The sequence below is a fragment of the Pagrus pagrus genome (assembly GCF_965226575.1).
Source record: "Pagrus pagrus genome assembly, chromosome: 4".
Classification (NCBI taxonomy): domain Eukaryota; kingdom Metazoa; phylum Chordata; class Actinopteri; order Spariformes; family Sparidae; genus Pagrus; species Pagrus pagrus.
In genome coordinates, this window is record NC_140188.1 from 32,828,519 (window position 1) to 32,850,568 (window position 22,050).

The following is a 22,050-nucleotide window of genomic DNA, read 5'->3' on the forward strand; positions in this document are numbered from 1 at the left end:
ACGCCATGACGGCGACGGCCAGCACCATCCACTTTGAGTTTCTTTCTAGCTCCTCAGCCAGCCAAACATCTGGGTGACATTACGGTGGCTCTGTCCACTACTTCAAACATTCAGTGGTCACAGCCCTCTACAAATATTAGCTTACTACTTCAAGGCACTACTGATTTAGATTAAAATGGCTAATTTTATGGAGAAATGTATGGAATTTCCTGATGGACAGAACCCGCTATCTGATATTTTTATTGAAGCTGGTGATTTTATTCAAACAGACCTCAAAACTGTTTTTCCACCAGCATGTCAACAGCGGTCAGGGGTTCTAGCTTCTCCTGCCAACTTACTCCCAGCTGATGAAAAGGGTCAAACCATTAACCTTGAGAGTTGTTCAAAGTTTTCATTGAGCCGAATTTGTTGTGGTTTGAAAAAAAAGTAATTAAAGTAATCCATCAAAGACGTCATAATGTTCATTTGATCTAGCTTAGAAAATATATTCCAAAGACATTGAAATGGGACGTATGAAATGACAAAAAAGCAGATGGCTTTTAGCAAGAGAATCTCGTCTTTGAAAAGCCAGTCGACCTCCGCTCATTACACAACCACCTATCACACTTGTGCCAATACTCTATGTTCTCCATGTGATTACTTCCTTTTCCTCAGAGCTGTCCAGATGTCTCTTCACATCTGAGGTCTATATTTATAGGGCAAGTGTAAGAGCAGCCGAAGCAGCTATTGGCTGGTATGAAAAATTGATTATTCAGCTAATTTTCCCCCTGTGGCGCTTCCATTCAGTGCTCTGTAATGAGAGCCCCATATTGCTAAAATGACACTCTACTGTCACCGCAATGAGCAGCACTGACAGCCAGTTGTTATCCTGTGGAGTCCTCAGAAATAATGTTCTTAAGCACGAGAGGCCAAATAATTGAACATAACTGAAGTAACGTGCACAAGACAAAGTTAACACATCATGATTAACAGAACATGAACCATGAGACAGTAGTAGCACTGACCTGTAACTAGCTCATATGTTCTGACAGTATCAAATGTCATAAATTTAGACTGTTTTCATTTAGAAAAAGAAGGAAATATAATATAATATAATATAATATAATATAATATAATATAATATAATAATAATATAATTATGAGGCAGTGGTAGGAGCAATAAGTCTGAGTGCAGCACTTGCCAAGATCATCTAAACCCCAACTGAACTGGCAGTGCAGCTCAGAGGCCAACAGGTAAGACTCTGGCTGTTCTCGTCAGTTCCCAGGCATACATGTTTGTTACTGTGTGTGTTCTGGGCATTCCAGAAAAAGACAGCTAGGCTCCCAGAGTATGGAAAGGTTTAAAAAACTATAAATGACTATTACAATTTTAACTGAGTTGCATCAAACTATTTTCATCAAATTTTAATATAATTATTTTCATTTTAGTCTTATTTTATAAAAATAATGGAATAAATTGATATTTCTGTGTTTTAAAAATAGGATAATATTAGTAATAATAATTAATAAAATTATATTTGAAAACTGTTATAAAACTATGTAAATTAAAGCTAATAAATGTATGTCTACAGTCAGTGCTCACTAAAATACACTGTGTATATACTATAATGCATTTCCTGCCTTGAACATTTTCAATGCTAGTATTTTAAATACTTTTAATCCTGCATTTTATGTTTACTAGCAAACAATCTTCTTCTTCCCTATAGTTGGCCTGTCCGGGATCCCTAACTTATTCCCACTTTTCTACAGAGTTTGAGCAGTCACCGAGGAAGTCTGGGGCACCACAGCTGACCATGCAGAATGGAGAGTAATATGGGATCCACTTGAAATGGGTGAGAAAAACAGCTCTTGAGAATAGGCCTAAAATGCAAAACATACGTGTAATTGGTCATGCAGGGCTGACAAATCGGGAACGATCATGGGATCAAGAGGTAACGGTTGAAGTGTGTCCTAGGGACCACAATGATTAGGGATTGTGAAGAAACCAGTGAAACAACAACTGAAGTGTGACTGTGAATGTTGCTGTGTGCGCAAAACAGAAAAAAAGTCCTATAATGGACATGTAACCCGCATTTAGTTATCCATTTTATTTATTTATTTATTTATGTATTTTGCGGGTCCACGCCCCGTGACCCCGAACTTCCTTTAATCCCGGGTCACAGAGTTTCACTTCCTCTCTCCTTCTCCACTGTGACTGTGGCATGTTACTGTCGGCGTCGCAAACATTTGACCGGAGCGCTCTGAATACAGACACTCAAACTGCACAACGGTCTCATCCATTCATTCACAATCCAGGCTCCTTTAAAGAACAGGCTTCTGTTGTCGCTATTGTAGCCGTAGTCTACCGCCTAGCCCATATGCGTTACATCTGTGGCGAGCTAGCCGGAGCCTGTTATTGTGAATGTTTTTGTGTCTGTATGTACGTACCAATGTGTTTCATTTAAGGAAAAAGGTGAGTTGAAATATGGATCCCTTTGAGAAACTTGGTATCAATGTTGCTCATTCTGTTATCATTACTGGTGTAACAAACACTCAAGCAGAGAATGAGATTATTGATCATTTACGTAGCTATGGTGAACTTAAAACATCGTTTACTGTTACAGAACGTGAAAGTCCATTTTACAAAAACCTGGCCGTCAAATTTATTAACGCTGCTGCCTTGGCACAGCTAAAACCGCATTTGCCATATACTTACACATCTTGTGTAGCTGCAGACGTTGAATTTGTTGTTTCATTACTTTCAAGTGAGCGCGCTGCCACAGTCACAGTGGGGACTACCCCATCCCCTGACTACCTCCAAGTGCTGAGACGTCTTTCCCAGCAGAGCGGCCAACCCTTCGACAACGTCTTGAAGGGAGTCTTTGACCAAATAAGTGCACATTTGGGAATAGCGGCTACTGGAGACGAGTATGAGGAGGAAGACACTGTTGAGGTACTTCCCTCACAGCAAGTGGGTCATTCCTCCACTGACCAGCAAGAACCTCAACCCCAGCCAAATCCACCTGTAAATCTGGGACCGAGAATTTCGCTCGCTGGAAATGACTTGAACCCCCCTGAGGTACAAAGAGTTGTAGTTGAGCATATTGTGCGCAGAGATGATGTAAATACTCAACCACTGTCTTCACTCCGACTACGCACCTTCTCAGGGAAGCTTCCAAAACCCCAACACAAAGCAGATTATGATTCCTGGAGGTCTCAAATTGAACTTTTGAATGCAGATCCAAGCCTTGCACCATTACATATCACAAGACGCATTCTGGAAAGTTTACTTCCCCCAGCTGCTGACCTGGGGCCTCATGTACTAAGACTTGCGTGGATTTCCTACTGAAACATGGCGTACGCTAGAATCCAGAAACTGTCGTACGCACAAAAAAAATCAGATGTATCAAAGTGTGCGTACGCATCGATCCAAGCACTTTCCCTTTGTCCATCCCAATCAACGTGGAATTGAGCGCACATGTAGAAGTGCTAAACTCCTCCCTGTCCACGCCCTCATTTAAATATGCAAATAAATTTAAATAGGGCCTGCACCGGGGATTCCCCTCTCTGCACCATCAGATCAGCGCAACTTCACCGAGTCTGAGCTCGAAACGCTATTAAATAAAGTCGAGACGCGAAGATCTGTATCATTTGGTAGCCTCTCGCCAGGAACAAACACAAAAAAAAAAAAAAAAAAAAAAAAGAAATGTGAGTCGTGTGTGTCGTCTCTGTACAGATTGTAAAGCCCTCTGAGGCAAACTGTGATTTGTGAATTTGGGCTATACAAATAAAATTTGATTTGATTTGATTTGATTTGAGTGGGAGCGTGTGTGTGAGGCAGTGAACGCTGTGGGGTCGGAGCAGCGCACACTCACTAAAATTAAAAATTAAAAATGGTCCGACGTGGAGGTGGAGGTGAAGCGGAGGATTTCTGCCCAATAACATGTGAAATAGATTTAGTTTCCTTCGTTCATGCACCACTTGATTGAATCACTATTACTTTTTTCAAAAGGAATAATATATATAAGTGCCAACGTTAGTGGGAAACAAACAGAAGGACAAAACAACTTCATTACAAGGATTGACGAGACGGATCACACTTATATTAATGACGTGGCCGTGGCTACTGCAGTGTGACATCTCCAACTTTACGCACGCGTTCAATGACACAAATCCTGAACACAAGGAGACAATAAAGGGCTTCTCAGATAGCTCTACCGCTCTATTTTCACCGGGGAAAAACAAATGCACATATTTGAATGCACGTGCCCAAATGGGCATTGTGCTGGTTTACATTCGGGGCGCAATTAAACGGATACATTATTCACTCTCCGAGAAGCCAGCCATCGCGCACCGTGCCAGCCTCCAGCCTGTTACCAACCATGCTATTGGTAAGAATGAACGAGTCATGCGTTGAACCAGGCCACCTTGCCACGATGTTGGTGAGCTGCATTTGCGCATCACATATTATTTGAACATTAATTGAATGAAAATGTTTCCTGTTGACGAAAACAAATTCATCCTGTGATGGCGCTTTTATGTGTGCAGTCAATAGCTCCGATTACATTAGGGAAACCGGCTCTTGCTGCAAATTGCGCTTCAATGTTGGCCTGTTCAACAGTATTGTGTGGGACTTTGATGTACCAGGATGACATTCTTATGATCCCGTCCCACACAGCTGGCATGGCTCGGCTCAGAGTGGACTGGCACACTCCTGACCGGTCGGCCAGCTCCCTCTGGAAGGCTCCTGTTGCAGGAACCCCAGAGTGGTCAGCACCTGTGTGGGCAGGGACAACCCCTGGCTCCTGCTGTGTGTCGTTCTAGGACCGGCCGAAGCTCTGCGCACAGCTCCAGTAACACTGGCCTCGGCGACCTAAAACGACCCATGAGCCAGTTGTCGTCATTTGCCAACAGATCTTCCCGTTCTCTAAACACCCTCTCACGTCCGATATTAACATTTGCGATGTCTTCTAACAAGGCCAAGGCTGCCATTGTTAATGCCATTTTTTCATCACTTTGCGCATGTTTTTATGATTTATGATTTATGATCCATATGATTGCAAACACGTGTGTGTTTTAATTGTCCGTTAATGTGTCTCTGATGTGCACATTACTCTGAGGACAAATTGTTTTCACATAATTAACAGTTTCCCAGCATCACCTCAAAGTGTCGCCAAAGGAACAATAGCTGTAGAAACGTGCGTACGCCAGCCATGAAGCTGGCGTGGGGCACCGCACATTTCCACGGTCATTTCACTTTTGATACATCTGAACGTTGGCGTGGAAAATGACGTACGCCACTTTTTTGTGCGTACGCAACATTGATACATGAGGCCCCTGGTGAAGACTTTGGGACCTAATGCATTGCCTGTTACTTTTCTGCATGTTCTTGATTCTGCTTACGCCACTGTTGAAGACGGGGAAGAGTTATTTGCCAAATTTCTTAATACTCTTCAAGACCATGGGGAACAACCATCTGCATATCTGCAGAGGCTCCAGCTTACTCTCAGCACAGTGGTGAAGCGTGGTGGGGTTCCAGCAGCTGACACGAACAAATACCTGCTTAAGCAATTTTGCAGAGGTTGTTGGGACAACACGGTCATAAATAAACTGCAATTGGAACAGAAGAAAGACCAACCACCACTATTCTCAGAACTGTTATTCATGCTAAGAACAGAAGAAGACAGGCAGTTGGCGAAAGAAACGTTAATGAAGAAGCATATTCCAACAGTCAAGCACCGTGCTAACCTTCAAACTCACAGCACCAGTGCATGTGCATGTGGCCATTCCTCAGATGGAAGTGCTATTGAAGACCTGAGGAAGCAAATGTTAAAACTTCAGAGCCAGATGTCCGCCCTGCTGTCAAAGAACTCCACCTCTGCTAAACTGGAACATCAGCAGAATAAACAAAAACCAAAACCTGGCCAAGCAACCAACAAGCCAAAGCCCTGGTTTTGTTTCAAGTGCGGACAAGATGGTCACATCTCTCCCAACTGTTCCAGTCAGCCGAACCCTAGCCTGGTTGAAGAGAAACGCCGCCAGCTAAGACACAAGCAGCAAACCTGGGAAAACAGAAAGTCATCAAACTAGAAGCAGCTTCTGCCAAGGGACAAGTGGGAGCTGCAATGTATGAGTGTCCCCACACCAAGCACCCATCACCACGACCCCCATTGCCAAAGGGATTAGTGGGTACAAGAAGCACCGGTGAAGTAAAAATTAAAGGAACCAACTTCCACTGCCTTTTTGACACGGGTTCCCAAGTCACAACAATTTCACATTCTTTTTACAACACCTACCTGTCAGACCATGAAATAAAGCCATTAGATGATCTTCTGGAAGTAGAGGGCGCGAATGGACAGAGCGTGCCATACATCGGATATGTGAAACTCAGTTTGACTTTTCCGCCAGAGTTCATAGGAGAAGAAATGGACATTGACACCCTTGCCTTGGTTGTTCCTGACCTGCGATCTTCACAGCCCTCCGTTTTAATTGGCACTCTGGATGTTGTCTACGACCAGCACTGTCAGTCGCAGTCTGAGTTCCATCCTGTGCCTTTTGGATACAGAGCGGTGCACAAGATTCTAGAGATAAGACGCAAGTTAACCACCGACGACCACCACAGCATTATCAAGATGCAGTCCACTATCCCACAGATTATTCCTGCTCGGGAGCCTGTTGTGCTGGATGCTCTTGCCATCTGTCCACTTCTGCAAGGTGAGAAAGAAGTGGTCATCCAACATCCAACATCCTTCTCCCTGCCTGGTGGTTTAATGGTAAAATCCGCTCTGGTGGACTTACCTCCTGTCCAACCTGGCCCTCTGCCAGTGGTGATTACCAACGAGTCTGACCATGACGTTGTAATTCCTGCAAGAGCAGCCATCGCAGAGTTAAGTGCCATCCAGACCATCCTCCATGAAGAGCAAAGAGTGCCTCAACCTTCCACCTCTACAGAGCCAAACCAGACCAAGTTGAACTACAACTTTGGAGATTCGCCACTCTCAACTGAATGGAAGCAACGTGTAACTGCCATGCTCGACAGTATTCCAGAGGTATTTGCTATGCACGATCTTGATTTTGGTCGCACGGATAAAGTCAAGCATGAGATCAAACTGTCCGATCCAACTGCTTTCAAGCAATGACCAAGACCAATACACCCTCAAGATGTGGATGCTGTTCGCCAGCACATTCAAGAACTATTGCAATCTGGTGTTATACGGGAATCCAACTCGCCTTTCGCTTCCCCCATAGTTGTAGTGCGGAAGAAAAATGGCACAGTGAGGCTCTGTATCGATTACAGGAGGTTGAACGCACAGACCATCAAGGATGCTTATGCTTTGCCAAAGCTAGAAGACACCTTTTCAGCACTCTCTGGCTCCACATGGTTCTCTACGTTGGACTTGAAATCTGGGTACTACCAGATAGAGATGGAGGAAAGCGACAAGAGCAAAACTGCATTCGTATGTCCTCATGGATTCTACGAATTCAACCGCATGCCTCAAGGGGTAACTAATGCTCCCAGCACCTTTCAACGGCTCATGGAGCGGTGCATGGGAGACATGAACTTGAAAGAAGCACTCGTGTTCATCGACGACCTGTTAGTGTTTGCACCAACTCTGGAAGAACATGAACAACGGCTGAAGGAGTTTGGATTGAAGCTATCAGTTGAGAAATGTGTCTTCTTTCAAACGTCTGTTCGCTACCTTGGGCATGTGGTTTCAAGTGACGGAGTGGAGACTGATCCAGACAAGATTGCCACATTAACAACTTGGCCAGTCCCTCAAAATCTCAGAGAGCTGAGGTCGTTCCTTGGGTTCTCAGGATATTACCGGCGGTTTGTGCAGGGATGCTCCTCAATTGCCAGACCCCTCAATGAGTTAACTTCTGGATATCCACCCAGCCAGAAAAGGTCGAAGAACGGGGGAAAATCTCAACATTACATGAACCCAAAAGAACCTTTCGCTGCTCGATGGACTTCTGCTTGCCAGCAAGCCTTTGAAGAGATCATCCAGAAGCTCACTACAGCCCCAGTCCTTGCCTTTGCAGACCCAAGAAAACCCTACGTCTTGCACACCGATGCTAGCTCTACTGGTCTTGGCGCAGTCTTGTACCAAGAACATGATGGACGAAACAGAGTGGTTACATATGCCAGCAGAGGCCTGTCACGCAGTGAAAGTCGATACTCCGCCCATAAACTTGAGTTTTTGGCGCTCAAATGGGCAGTAACAGAGAAGTTTAATGACTATTTGTACGGATCTAATTTCACTGTGGTCACAGATAGCAATCCATTGACGTATTTGCTCACTTCTGCAAAATTAGATGCTACAAGCTACAGGTGGCTTTCCGCTCTTTCAACCTTTACTTTTAAGATCATCTACCGAGCTGGGAAGTTAATCACTGATGCCGACGGACTCACTCGGCGACCTCATGCTGAACAAATGGAGGACGCCATGTCTCAGAAGGAACGAGAGAGAACAACATCTTGAAGACCCAACCTGTGTATCTATTGACCAGCACTCAGTCCAAGCAGTATGTGACAGACAACTGGTGTACAGCTCACCTGACTGTGATCAAGTCGCTGCTCTCGTGCAAACGCTCTCCATCAACACTGACAGCCTGCCAGACAGTTTTTTGAACGATCTGCAGTTCTCTTCGCCTGTTGTGCCATCCCTTTCTGATGCTGAGATTGCCGCCAAGCAACAAGCTGATCCAGTCATCCAGCATATCATTGCTCAACTGGAGAGAGGAGAAACTCCGCCACCATCTCTGAGGGAACAGCTCCCCGATTTGCCATTACTCCTGCGAGAGCTTACACGTTTGGAGCTCCATAAAAATGTTCTCGTGAGGAGGAGGAACATAGGAGGTGAGCCTACTTACCAACTCGTCCTTCCAGAGGAGTGTCGGCCTGAGGTCCTTTTCCAGCTTCATGATCAAATGGGCCATATGGGCACAGAGAGAACACTGGATCTTGTCAGATCACGTTTCTTCTGGCCACGAATGTCAGCTGCTGTCTGCCATAAAATCAAGACATGTGAGAGATGCATCCGAAGAAAAGCACAACCTGAAAAAGCTGCACCCCTTGTCAACATCAAAACGTCAAGACCATTCGAACTCGTCTGCATGGACTTCTTGTCAATAGAACCGGATCAGAGTAACACCAAAGATGTTCTTGTCATAACGGATCACTTCACAAAGTACGCTGTAGCAGTGCCAACCCCGAATCAAAGAGCCAAGACAGTGGCAAAAGCCCTATGGGACAACTACCTGGTCCACTATGGAATTCCAGAACGACTCCACAGCGATCAAGGGCCTGATTTCGAATCGCACAGCATCAAAGAACTGTGTCAAATGGCTGGAATCCACAAAATCAGGACCACACCTTACCATCCACGTGGCAACCCTGTCGAACGATTCAACCGAACACTTCTGAACATGTTGGGCACTCTACAAGAACAAGACAAAACTCACTGGAAAGATTTCATCAAGCCACTGGTACACGCTCACAACTGTACTCGAAATGACGTCACCGGTTACTCACCATATGAACTGATGTTTGGTCGACAACCCCGCCTTCCTGTTGACCTTGCTTTTGGACTGCCTGTGTCTGAGAAAACGTCTACATCTCACTCACAGTATGTGGAAAAGCTAAAGTCACATCTTGAGGAAAGTTACAAGATTGCGACTGAGAACTCAGCAAAGGTCATGGGACGAAACAAGCTCAGATTCGACAAGCAAGTCACTGCCTCAGATCTCTCTGTTGGGGACAGAGTTTTGGTCAGAAACGTCAGACTACGAGGCAAGCACAAGATCGCAGACCGATGGGAGCCAGATGTGTATATCGTCCAGAAGAAAGCCGGCACTCTTCCGGTGTACACAGTCAAGCCAGAAACCAAAGACCGTCCCATCAGAACCCTCCACCGTGATCTGCTGCTGCCTTGTGGCTACTTGTCACCAGCCAGTGACTCAGACAAAACAAAACAAACATCAGTGACGTCATCGTCTCCAGTGACTCCAGAAAGCACAGACCTTCCAGATCCTGAAGATTCTGATCTGCAAGAATTTTTCTTACCTGACTTACCTGATAACTCTGGCTCCAGTCCTACCCGATTCACGACAGTCATTGACTTACCTGTTCCAGCACCTGCAGTTGTACCAGTTCCTGTGGTTCCACCTGGCCAGCGTCCACAGAGCCTTACTGAAGAAGAACCTGTTGGAGTGGAAAGGGAAATGGAGTCTGGACCAGAACCCGTTGCTGATCTTGAACCTGAACTAGAATCGATTGAGCTGGATGAGGATGCAGAACCCCCAGTTGAAACTGACTCAGATCCTGCTGTTGACTCGGATTCACCAGAGGAAAATGCCTCCTCTCAGCCAGAACCTGAACCCTCCAGCCCAGAATCTGAACCGCCAGTCCAACGCCCCACTAGAATACGCCAGCCTCCTACTCGCCTGCAGTATTCAAAGCGTGGGCACCCGGTTCTGCACAGTATTCAGTCCCTGTTCCAAGGACTAAGCGCTATGTTTACCTCTGCATTACAACTTGAGGAGACCCCTTTGACCACTGCTCCCTGTGAACACCCTGTACGCTGCCAGCCACCTGCATGTACGAGGCCGTACATGAGTTTAGGGGGGGAACCTGTAACCCGCATTTAGTTATCCATTTTATTTATTTATTTATTTATGTATTTTGCGGGTCCACGCCCCGTGACCCCGAACTTCCTTTAATCGCGGGTCACAGAGTTTCACTTCCTCTCTCCTTCTCCACTGTGACTGTGGCATGTTACTGTCGGCGTCGCAAACATTTGACCGGAGCGCTCTGAATACAGACACTCAAACTGCACAACGGTCTCATCCATTCATTCACAATCCAGGCTCCTTTAAAGAACAGGCTTCTGTTGTCGCTATTGTAGCCGTAGTCTACCGCCTAGCCCATATGCGTTACAGACATGCCAGGGTAATGTCTCTGGTTGAAAAATCTTATAGGGGACTGAAACATAAACTTAAATGTAGATGAAACATTTTTAAGTCATGTAAACCAAGTATAGTAGAAGAGAGTTTTCCACAGGAGTAGGAGGAGTCTTGGATCTGAGACAATCGGCAACTGTATGAGTATGGAGGTCCACTCTGAAGGGTGCGTGAAGATAATGTCCTATGAACAGTATGGTAAAGAAATGGTTAAGTATTTGTTTTTTATATCTATACAGTATATAATTGGATTCCTATAGAGGCAGGTAATTAGAAATGTTAAGACAAGGATTACTAAAGAGAGGTGATAAGGGAAAGAAACATGAGATGAGATGTGGGTGGAGACCTTTTCACCTTTGGGTGAGTAAGTAGACGATATCATCCTAAACCATATGCAAAAGGAAATAATATAAATGAAAAGTCCAAAAGCCTGAACCACTCTCTAATGCCCTCTGTTCTCATTTTCCTAGTTTACAGATGTAACAGAGGACCCTGCCAAATCAGTCACCAGACCCCAGTTTTACTGCCCAACCCTAGCATGGGTTAGAGTTTCTGCGGAGCACCACTCATTCTCCCCTCAGGTTGTTTTTTTCTAAATCTCAAATTTTGATAAGAAAGTGTTATGTGTCTTCTTCTGTGCAAACACAACATTTAGAAGTGAGGCCCCAGGAACCGGAGTATCGTACCAGCCCATCCCTACTCCCCAGAGACCACTAGCCGGTCTGGCCGGCATCGTTCAAAGAGTTTTCTACACTGGGCTCATACTACCCGGATGAAACCGTTGACCAGTATATACAGAAACTGGAATGAGTATTTGCTCACAACTCCGGCATAGCATTTGGTGCCAGACAAGCCCTGCATGGAGACAACTCCCATTCAGTGTTTCCTGAAAGACCTTAGAGGAGGTCTGCTGCAGATCGGATCAGTGCACCCCATCTTCAGTCTCTCTCCTAAAACACTGGGTGTTGTAATAGAGCAGAGATCAGATCCAATATAGGATCCTAAAAGAGATCTTCGGCAGATCAGATAAGTGTACAGCCCCGGGGAGCCTAGGGTTACTCCATCTTCAATTCTTCTCATTAAATGCTGGGTATTAAAGAGTTGAATTACTGTACTGTGAGAAAACAAGGGCTTTGTCCAATACAGGACAAGCCTGCCAACAAACTACGACCAAGGACATGGGAAGGGGCAGAGGCCAAGGACAGACTCGTACAGAGTGGTATAGTAAGACTGGACATTGGGCAAGAAATTGAACTGAAAACCCTCAAGGATGTGGAGGTGCAGCTGGTGGATGAGGCCATAACAGTGTGCATCATTAGGTATTGTTATATGTACAGAAGATGATTTGTACTGCACTGCATACTAGAGACATGCACCAGAGCCAGATTAGACATTACTCTGACACACTGCTTGGAAAACATCTGTTTAGAGCAAGCACCATTGTGCAATCTTGGTAAAGTTGCAGGACAGCCTGAAACAGCATCAACTAGTAAATATAGATCCACATGTGTCTTATAAAGACGAAAAATAAAAACTTGGAATCTATAGGTGTATAGGTAACCAAGAGTAATGATGCACAAACCCACAAATAGCAGAGGAAAGAGTGAGCACAATAAAACCCTTCACTGAAAACATTCTGCAAAACACTGAACTTTTCCTTTAAAGTTGACTGTGTTCATAGAAATCTGGGTCACTACTTCCAGCGCGTAATCACACTATAAGGAGGAAGAAGAAGAATCACACAAAAAGAAAGAACACAACATAAACGTAAGTCCTGCTTACCGATCATCATCCTCAGCCAGCGCCACCTTCTCAAAATGGATATGTAGTCTCTGGCCCTCCGGGGCCTCCAGCAGCCAGTGGCAGGTCAGGTTGTTGCTGTAGTTGCTGGGAAAACCAGGGGAGACGATCCGGCCGACTGTGACGTTTCTCATCAAACCACCACATGCAGCTGAGAGAGGAGAAGATGAAATGCAAGACTGACCTTAATTTTTCACATTGAAAATACACTGAAAGTCAAACAAATTCACTAACTTGTGCAGAGAGAATCACATCCCTTATAAACTTACTGACCATACGTTAACCTCCTGTGAGTATCGGTATAGAGGAACAGGAAGTAAAGTAAAGTCATGCTGCTATTTTTCATGATTGCAGGACTTCTAAATTAAATCCCTGTGAGATTTTGTTGAAACATTTTATCTCACCAAATCAAGTTACAAAGAACATATTAGCTGGGGGCCAGTACAAATAAATAAAGCTTGGTCGCTGAAAAAGGCAAGGCATATTTATTTGTCATTTTAACAACACTAGGGCTTAAAAAACAAAAGACAAAACAATCTATTTTATAAATTAGAGTGTGCAGGATTAATTGAGGAGTCTCAAAGCCTGAGGAATGAAGCTGCTCTGTTGTCTGCTGGTATGGTAGTGGATACTTCTGTATCTTTTTCAAGATGGCAGCAGGGTGAACAGACTGTGGCTGGGGTGGGTGTTGTCGTTCAATCAATCAATCAATCAATCAATCAATCAGTCAGTCAATCAAACTTTGTTTGTATAGCATACATCAAAGTAACACAAAGAGATTCACACAACGAGAACAATGAAAACAATGCATACGTACATACACACAGAACAAGCAATATGAAACAAGAACTTACAGTAGGAACTGAGGGCTATCTTGAGTAAAACACAGATAAAACACAATCATCAATAGAATAGAGGGACAATACACTGTCATTAAAACTTAATAAAAACGCTTTAATTTAATTTAAAATAATTTACAGTACACTGGGGTCAAAAAGTCTGAGACCGCAAGCCAGAACACCCCCATCCAGCACCCGTCCTGAGGGCAACACCACCCCCTCCACCAAACACAACTACGCAGGTCCAACAATCCAAGCAAGAAGCTAAATCCCTGCATTAGTGCACACAAATCTCATGACTATCATTTCACCATGCTCTGGGCTGTGCAGACATCTCACTTCACTGATATCACTGATGTCATGTAGACGGGTGCTATGATGTTCAGCGTTGTTTTTTATCTCCCGCTGCAGAACCTTCCTGTCCTGGGCCGTGCTTGAACCATGCCAGTTTCCAGTCAACATGCTTTCTGTTGCTCCTCTATAAAAGTTGACCAGAGTTTGTCTCCAGAATTTAGCCGTCTTAAGTTCCCTGAGGAAGTAGAGCCTCTTCTGTGCTATTTTTTTTTACCAGGGTGATGATGTGTGATGACCAAGATAGATTGTCAGTGATGGTAATTCTGAGGAACCTAAACCTGTTCACCTGCTCTCCACCTCCACTGATGTAGACAGGGGTGTGTGTCGTCGCCTCCTCTCTAAAATCAACAATCAGCTCCTTGGTTTTGCTGATGTTGAACAGCAGATTGTTCTCTGTGCACCACTCTGCAAGACTGTTGATTTCCTCCCAATATGAACTCTCATCATTGTTTGTGATGCAGCAGATGAACAGTAGAGTTCTCTTGATGTCTGGAAGTGCAGTCATGAGTGTACAGTGTGAACAAGAGGGGGCTGAGCACACAGCCCTAGGGGGGTTTGATGTTGAGCACTAATTTAGAGGAGGTGTGACTGCCAATTTGTACTGTCTGAGGTCTGTGTGAGAGGATTGTGCTACTTAAGCCCAGAGTGTTAAGTTTTCCAATCAGCTACATGCATTTGATTGTACTTCATGCAGGTGTGTGAAGACTGAGTGGAGGGCAGTAGATATGGAAAGCCTAGCACTTCACCAGGATGACACTGCAGACTTTTTAGGTGCAGGGACAATGATGGCTGTCTTGAGGTAGGAGGGTCTCCTGTGAGAGTGAGATGTTAAAAATGTCAGTAATAACATCAGCTAACTGATTGGCTCATGTTTTAGTACAGGGCCAGGTATATTATCTGGACCAGGAGCCTTATTTCCACCAATCTCCGCAGGATTTTTCCTCACATCCGCTGTGGTTACTGACAGTGGCCGGTCCTCTGGAGGCAGAGAGGACTCTCTGGAGACAGCTATGTATTTGTTGGAGATCAAAGCAACCATAAAATGTGTTCAGCTCATCTGGCAGTGTGGCCTGTTTGGTTATATGGTATAGGTGGACAATTCACCTGAATACCCAGCAGGGCTACCCAGAAGATTCCACTGGATGGATGCGTTCCGGCTCCAGTACAGTTTTGCTCCATCATCCGTTGGCCGGCAACCCCCACCGGCTGCGTTTTGAGTCCGGCACGGCACAGCACTGCCAGACAGCTGGAGTTACGAGACCGAGGAGTTCCCGCGATAATTACATAATCACGCAGACCGCAGTTATAGGTATGTGTTATAAACACAACAAAAAGGAGGGTTCCCAACTGAAGGGTTAGAAGAAGTGCTTGTGTTTGTCTCTTTTTTGAGATTGTTGTGCTGGCGTCAACACGGAGTGTTTTATTATGAAAATTAACTGGATGTTATGTTGTTGCTTCGGTGTGTGACTTCCTGTCTGCTCTGTGCTGAATTCGGCTGAATGTGCCGGCATCCAGCAGAAATAGAAGCCCTGTGTATCTGCTCCAGCAGGGACCGGACTGGAGCTGGGACGGAGCAGACACGCAACGCAGTGGAGCCAGTGGAAGTAAACACATAGACTAGAGTGAAACCTATCAGCCCTGCTGTTGGATGGAGCGGAGCCGGACCGGACACGTATCTGGTAGAATGTAGCCGTTATGATTTGGAGTGTAACTGCATTAATTATTGTCTAAATTACATTTTCTCTCTTTTTCTTTAAAAGTCCTCATTTACCATTTGACCTGATTTTGAGTGCATCCCAGTGTATAGGACCTAGAGGTGGTGGCTGAACTGTAGTTTCAAACACAGGGTCAAATTTGGTGGGCCTTTCTTCTGATTGGCTGGTTTCGTATGTGGGTGGTACCCACAGTATTACTGTTCTAAAGGCCACTCAGACCTCAGACAATGGCTGTGTCCAAATTCAGGGGCTGCAGCCCTCGAAGGGCGCATTTGAAGGCCAATTACGTCAGAACGCCGCGCGAAGACTGTCCCAATTTGAGGGCTCCTTCAAATGCAGCCTGCACTTCCCTCTTTTCGGAGGACGCACCGCAACCATCCTTTGCGGCCTCCCATATCCCAAGATCCTTTGCGCACCGCTGCTCAGTCCCGAAACAGAAGAGGAAGCAAGAGAAAATGGCGACATCAAGTGGCGCAGACATGACATTCAAATTTAAGTAATGGGTTTATACTCGGTTTTTAGTCATTTGAACATCCAACGCCAGATATGTTAAACTTCAAGGGACTATAAAACCTCCAAATTTCAACTTTCAGTTAAAATACGTGACGCTGGTAATGCAATGGTAAATATAGTTGTTATTCATCAATGGGTTAATGTTTATTTTGTAATGTTGATAATTCAATTTAGATTTTGTCGTTAATTTTTGTACACACACAAATAAATGTACACGCTTGATAGATTTGAACCAAAATAGACTTTAATGCATCTCTTCATTCATAATCGTGACGTAAGGGTAAGGGGCGGGAACATCTGGTGGCCAACCAGGAAATACTCTGACGGCTAGACCGTCCCATTTAACAACGGTGGACGAGGCCTTCAAGGTCTCTCCGAGGGACCCGGCCTTCGTGGGCCACAAAGGCCGCGTCCTTAAAGGCCGCAGCCCTTGAATTGAGACACAGCCAGTATGACTCATTGTAGGGCTAACTGTTAGCTGGAGGAGATGAGAGGAGGAGAAGATTTCACGTTAGGCAGCTAACATGAAATGGAAACTCATATTTGTCAAAAAGAAAGGAATGATGGCTTGCTTTCTGAAATTTAAGGCTGGTGTCACAGTTGTTTGTTTTTTTTGCACAAGGTAACATTAGCTGAGCTACCTAAATCTGAACAATGTTAGCTAACATTACCTTGCTGTTTAAAGAGATCAAGGACAGCAAGTGGAGATGACGGCTCCTTGTTAATTAAGCCTGTTAACGTAAGCTCTTGCATGTATGCTTTTGCTGCCTGTGTGCAGAGAGGACAGGTGGACAGATGGGAAGAAACAGCAGCTTAGATGTCAGCTTTTGCCACAGAATACAGAATTTTTTTTAATAATTTGATTGATTTTAGTTGCTTAAGTGATATCAAGTCCTGTGACACAGAAAGGATGGAAGAGTTAAAACCAGTGTGACTGAGCAACTTTCAGGCGTTGATGTGATGTTTTTAAACTGATTTCACAGTTAAAACAGCATTTACTGCTAATTTAATCTTTAAACAATTTAAAACATTTGGTGAGATGAGGAGGACAGGGGCAGGTGTTTTGAGCAACAAGCACATAGCTTATTTAGCCTGCTGTGAATGTTGTGGTTTAGTAATTATTAAATATCAGACTATGACTGTTTGTTGAATTGGTTGGTTGATTGATTTTTTTTTAAAAACTAAACAAATAGAGGAGGATCTGACTGCCTTTTCTCCTGTTGATTCACACACTTGTGTGTCTGGCAGAGCTCTTTGAATAGTTAATTGCTTTTTGCTAGTTATTTGAAAAATTATAAAACAATGAGAAAGTAATCAGATGTCAAAAGCACTGCAGTGTTAACATCACCGAGCCCTGATTGTGTTTAATGTTATAAGGCTTACGAAACACAAATTCAAGAGCATGCAGGGAATCCAGAAATAAGATGAGAGAAAAATCATGCAGTCAGATTTATCAACACATCAGTTATTATTATTATTATTATTTATTATTATCAGAAAATCCATCTACAGCTATAGGAAAGTGTGTGTGTGTGTGTGTGTGTGTGTGTGTGTGTGTGTGTGTGTGTGTGTGTGTGTGTGTCTTGTTTCCTAGATGATCGGGTCAAGGTTACTCATGCAGACAAAGCTTAATTAAAGTAGAGCAGGAAGAGTAAACCCAGTGGCATCCTGCCCAGCCTTTAGTAATCACACCTCAATATACCTGCTGTATGCTCTGACACACACACACACACACAATCAAGATGGCAGAGATACAGACGCATTGCCACACAAACTCCCTTTTTTGAAATTGCTTTCAGAGAAACATTCCCTGTGCTGTGAATAAGAGTGGTCAGGAGTGAAATGGTCACTTATTATTCATCAGCCAGCCTCATCAGAGCAAAGAAAGAAAAAAAAAAAAAAAAACATCCTCACAGTCCTGTGGGAGTCTCAGTCTTTCTGTATCTGTCATACAAAAGGACCAGAAGGTCCAATAGATAACTCTTGGCTGCATATCCACCAAAATTGACCCAAAATGCGGAAAAAAATGTTGATGGAAATTGTGTGAAAAGCTAGCAGAGAGACACAATAAACACTCATAATCAGAACAAAACCAGAGGTCAGGGTTCAAAACGGCCAAGTTAACAACAGAAGAGAACGGCACAACAACATGCTTACACTAAGTTATACTAATAATAGCTATGCTAAGGCTAATGATAACGCAAGTATTAAGAACATTTTTCTTTTTTAACTTCTATTATGATTTTGCATGTTTTGGAAATTTCTAAGATTTAATGATATATAGAAAAGATATATAATATTACTGCAACTGCTGGCATTGTTACCACTTAGCATTAGTTCATGCAGGACACGGTAGTCATACGCCCCAGCTGTAATCAGCCCACAGCCTGCCAATCGAATCATCGTTACCAATCAGTCTCACACCAATCACAGCTATTCTCACCACAAGGCGGTCCATTTAAATATGGCTCCCTCCTCACTCATAACCGCTCCTACTCAAAAGCTGCCACACACTGCTGCTGCTGGAAAGCTTGCCGCCGCCACCCCAGCCTCCACCGTCTCAAGTAGAGTCCTTTGCGCTCCATGTTTTGGCTTAGCATGCTGCTTGGTCAATTCAGGGAGCAATTTATGAGCGAAGCCATCAGCGCCAAGCATAACTGTATTTGTTGCAATAAATGGTTAAACCTATGATGAGAGTGTTCCTGGTTGAATGCTATTAATATAAAAAAATTAAAATCGTGGCTTACTGCTTAGTAATGCATCCCTTCTTATAAATAATTAGCTTGATTTTATTATGTAGTTTAAGCTGTATGTGTATTATTTTTTTAGATGTCATGTCAATTCTAATTATTCATTTTAATAGTTATAATACCAACAGTAAAGGTAACGCTCATACTCGATACATTTCTATTTATTATAATATTTTATTGATTATGTAGTTTAAGCTGTATGTGTATTATTATTTTATATGTAATCCACAGTATGTTTTCTATCAATTGTTATTTTGTATTTACTATATCACATAGTTTAAGTTATATTTGTATTATGGTTTATAATGTATTGCACTGTAGGACAACAAAGTAATAATAATAAAATAAATGTAATAATAATAATAATAATAATAATAGATTACAGTCCTGAATTTTATATTTTTAATGTATTGTACATATGCATAACATGTTTTATTAATTATGTCTGTATATGAATTATTACATTACATGTATTACTTTATTGAATACCTGATAAGATAAGAAAGTGCGGAAATAATGAATGTTATTCTGATAATGGAAATTTCCACTCATATTCTAAATAAATATCTTAGTTGTATCAATACATTTCCATATCGTGTATTTATCACTTTATCGTATATCTATATCTCTTTATCTATATTAATAAAAGTTACATTCTATTGTTTATATTAGTTATTCTAAGTATTATGTTAAAGGGGCACTAAATAATGTCACTAAGTCCTGAAAACTGAGTTCGTTTAGTTTGTTAGTTTTAGTTTGTTTAGGCATAAAAAAATCTGGCAGTGAAGATCTTTCTCTTCTGATTACAAATTCTTCCCCAAAATTACAAAGTGCACTAAAATGCATTAAATATAGTGCATTAAAATAAACCCAATGCAAAGGCTTATAAGGAAAGGAAATAAATTCCAAGTGAATATATATCACCATAAATCTGACATTTTGTAAAATCTCAAATGGTTGAATCCTTTGAGAAATACACTCAAAACTCTGATGCAGTCTTCTTGAATGTCTTAAATGAATTGTTCCATCTACCTTTTTCAGCAACAAATATGTGGATAATACTGACTGAAAATGAAATATAAAAAGTTTGCATCAGAGTTCTGGATGTGCAGCTGTAATGCATGTTATTTTCTTGAGTCATTAATCTTTACATTACGACAGAAAACAAATATTTATATTTAATAGACTATATGTAGCAGGGCTAGCTCGAATACAGTGGCAACTCTGTAATTATGTAAAAAATTGTCATTAAGTGTTTACTAATTGTCTTTCCTATAGGCTATAGATATCAAGGATGAGCTTTGTTTGAGTTTTATTCCAGGTGTGGTGACTTTACCAAGGCAGTGTGGTTCCTTGCCACTCCAGTAGGGGGTGCTGGCGTTGCGGCAGGTCAGCACACTGGGGCCTTGCAGCTGGTAGCCAGTGAGACAGGAAAAGAAAGCCTCTCCTCTAGCGTGGAGACTGCTCACTGATACATCACCGTAGAGAGGCCGCCGGGGGAAGACACAGCTCAATACAAAGGCTGCAAAGAGACACAGATAGAGAAAGATATGAAAGAGTCAGTGTGACGGAGAGATACGAAGACAGAAATAGACAAAGAGACACAAAAAGAGGGAGAGTTGAGCTGAAAAGAAGTGAAATTTTTCATCAAGAGTTGAGGCTTAGATGGAGGTTAAAAGGACCAAGTGTATTTAGAGCTTCCTGCCAAATTCCAAACAGAACTCCAAAAAGTTCCAAGAATTGGCTTGTTTAGGCTATACATTGTTATTGTTTGTGGATTGTTTGTAGCATGAGTCATCAACTCATAAATTATTCATAACTCAGGCTTTAATAACTCCTGAAGTTTAGTGTGAGTATCACTAACAGCAAAAATGGGAAAAACTGTTAAATGTTTAAAAATGTTAGCAGATTCAGTCACCAAGATTTCAGTAGCTGGGCAGTGAGAGTACACTACCAGCATCACTTTAGACATTCACCTAAACTTCAAACTGTGAAAGTGGAAGTGGCAAAAAGCTGCATTTTCAAAAAGAGAGCCACCATCTTCAGTGGATGTTATGCCCCTGGACTTCTGGCATTGCAAATCCAAGAGCTAAACCAAAACGATTGAGATGTGTATTGAAAAATGGCTGACTCTCATTAGCAAAACAACGTGACAAATCAAGCCCAGTCACTACAAATGCTCTGTAAAAAAGAAAAAGACGAAAACAAAAAAAGGCCACTTTCATGACTCAAATGGTAAATTTAGTATCATATACAGAGATAATTCATTCAACAGAGTCAAATCACATCAGCCACTCTGTTGTTCTTGCTCTCGCCTTTGAACTCAAATGCTGTTTTCGGTCACTAATTAATTTAAACTGGTCTACTTCGCCATTCTTTCGTTGGGTGCTGAGCTACTGTAAATCCAACTCAACACTCCCTGCACTTGTTTTACATTAAAAGCCTACCTAGAAAGGAAGGGATACGCCTCTAGCCTCTCAATGGGCAACATCTGCACCGGAAGTGTTTCACTGATGGAATAGTCACTGAAACAATACCTATTTGAAATAATTAGTGAATGAAAACAGTATTTCTCTTAAATCTCCTCTTGGCTTGAAGTCTCACTCATAGATACCAGTCATATAAATACAGCTGATAGATCAATGCATTATTCCCTGAGAAATTAACCAAAATGTTGGAAAATGCCCTATCTGGCATTGTTAAAAAAAGTGAGGGGAAATTCTGGATCCGCCCCTTTATCTGGATACGCACCAAAAGTTCCCATCATCCATCCAAGTTTCTTGGAAAACTGTTCTTGGTGGAGGAAATAAAGTAAATCAAATCTGTCTAATGTTCATCCATCCATCCATCCATCCATCCATCCATCTTCATCCACTTTCCAGCTCCTCCTGAGGGATCCAAGGCGTCCCCAAGCCAGATGAGATACGTAATCTCACCAGTGAGTTCTGAGTGTGCCCCAGGGTCTCCAAAGATGGACTAGTAAAACATCCACAAGAAAGCTTTGCCTTTTTTTGCTCAGCTCCCTCTTCACCACAACTGTCTGGTGCAACACCCACAATACTGCTGATGCTGCACCAAACCACCTGTTCATCATACGCGCCACTTTCTCATCACTCATGACCAAGACCCACAGATACT

The 22,050-nt window shown here is 42.9% G+C and overlaps 1 protein-coding gene across 1 annotated transcript in view; it reads right to left on the minus strand.

Annotated features, from left to right (window-relative positions):
• Window positions 1-22,050, minus strand: part of sez6b (seizure related 6 homolog b) — a 259,161-nt gene that overhangs the window by 52,614 nt on the left and 184,497 nt on the right. The window contains exons 5-6 of the mRNA XM_084350932.1: window positions 20,249-20,434; window positions 12,724-12,892 (exon numbers count right to left, since the gene is read on the minus strand). Coding sequence (XP_084207058.1) covers window positions 12,724-12,892; window positions 20,249-20,434 — 355 coding nt within the window. The remainder of the gene's footprint in view (window positions 1-12,723; window positions 12,893-20,248; window positions 20,435-22,050) is intronic.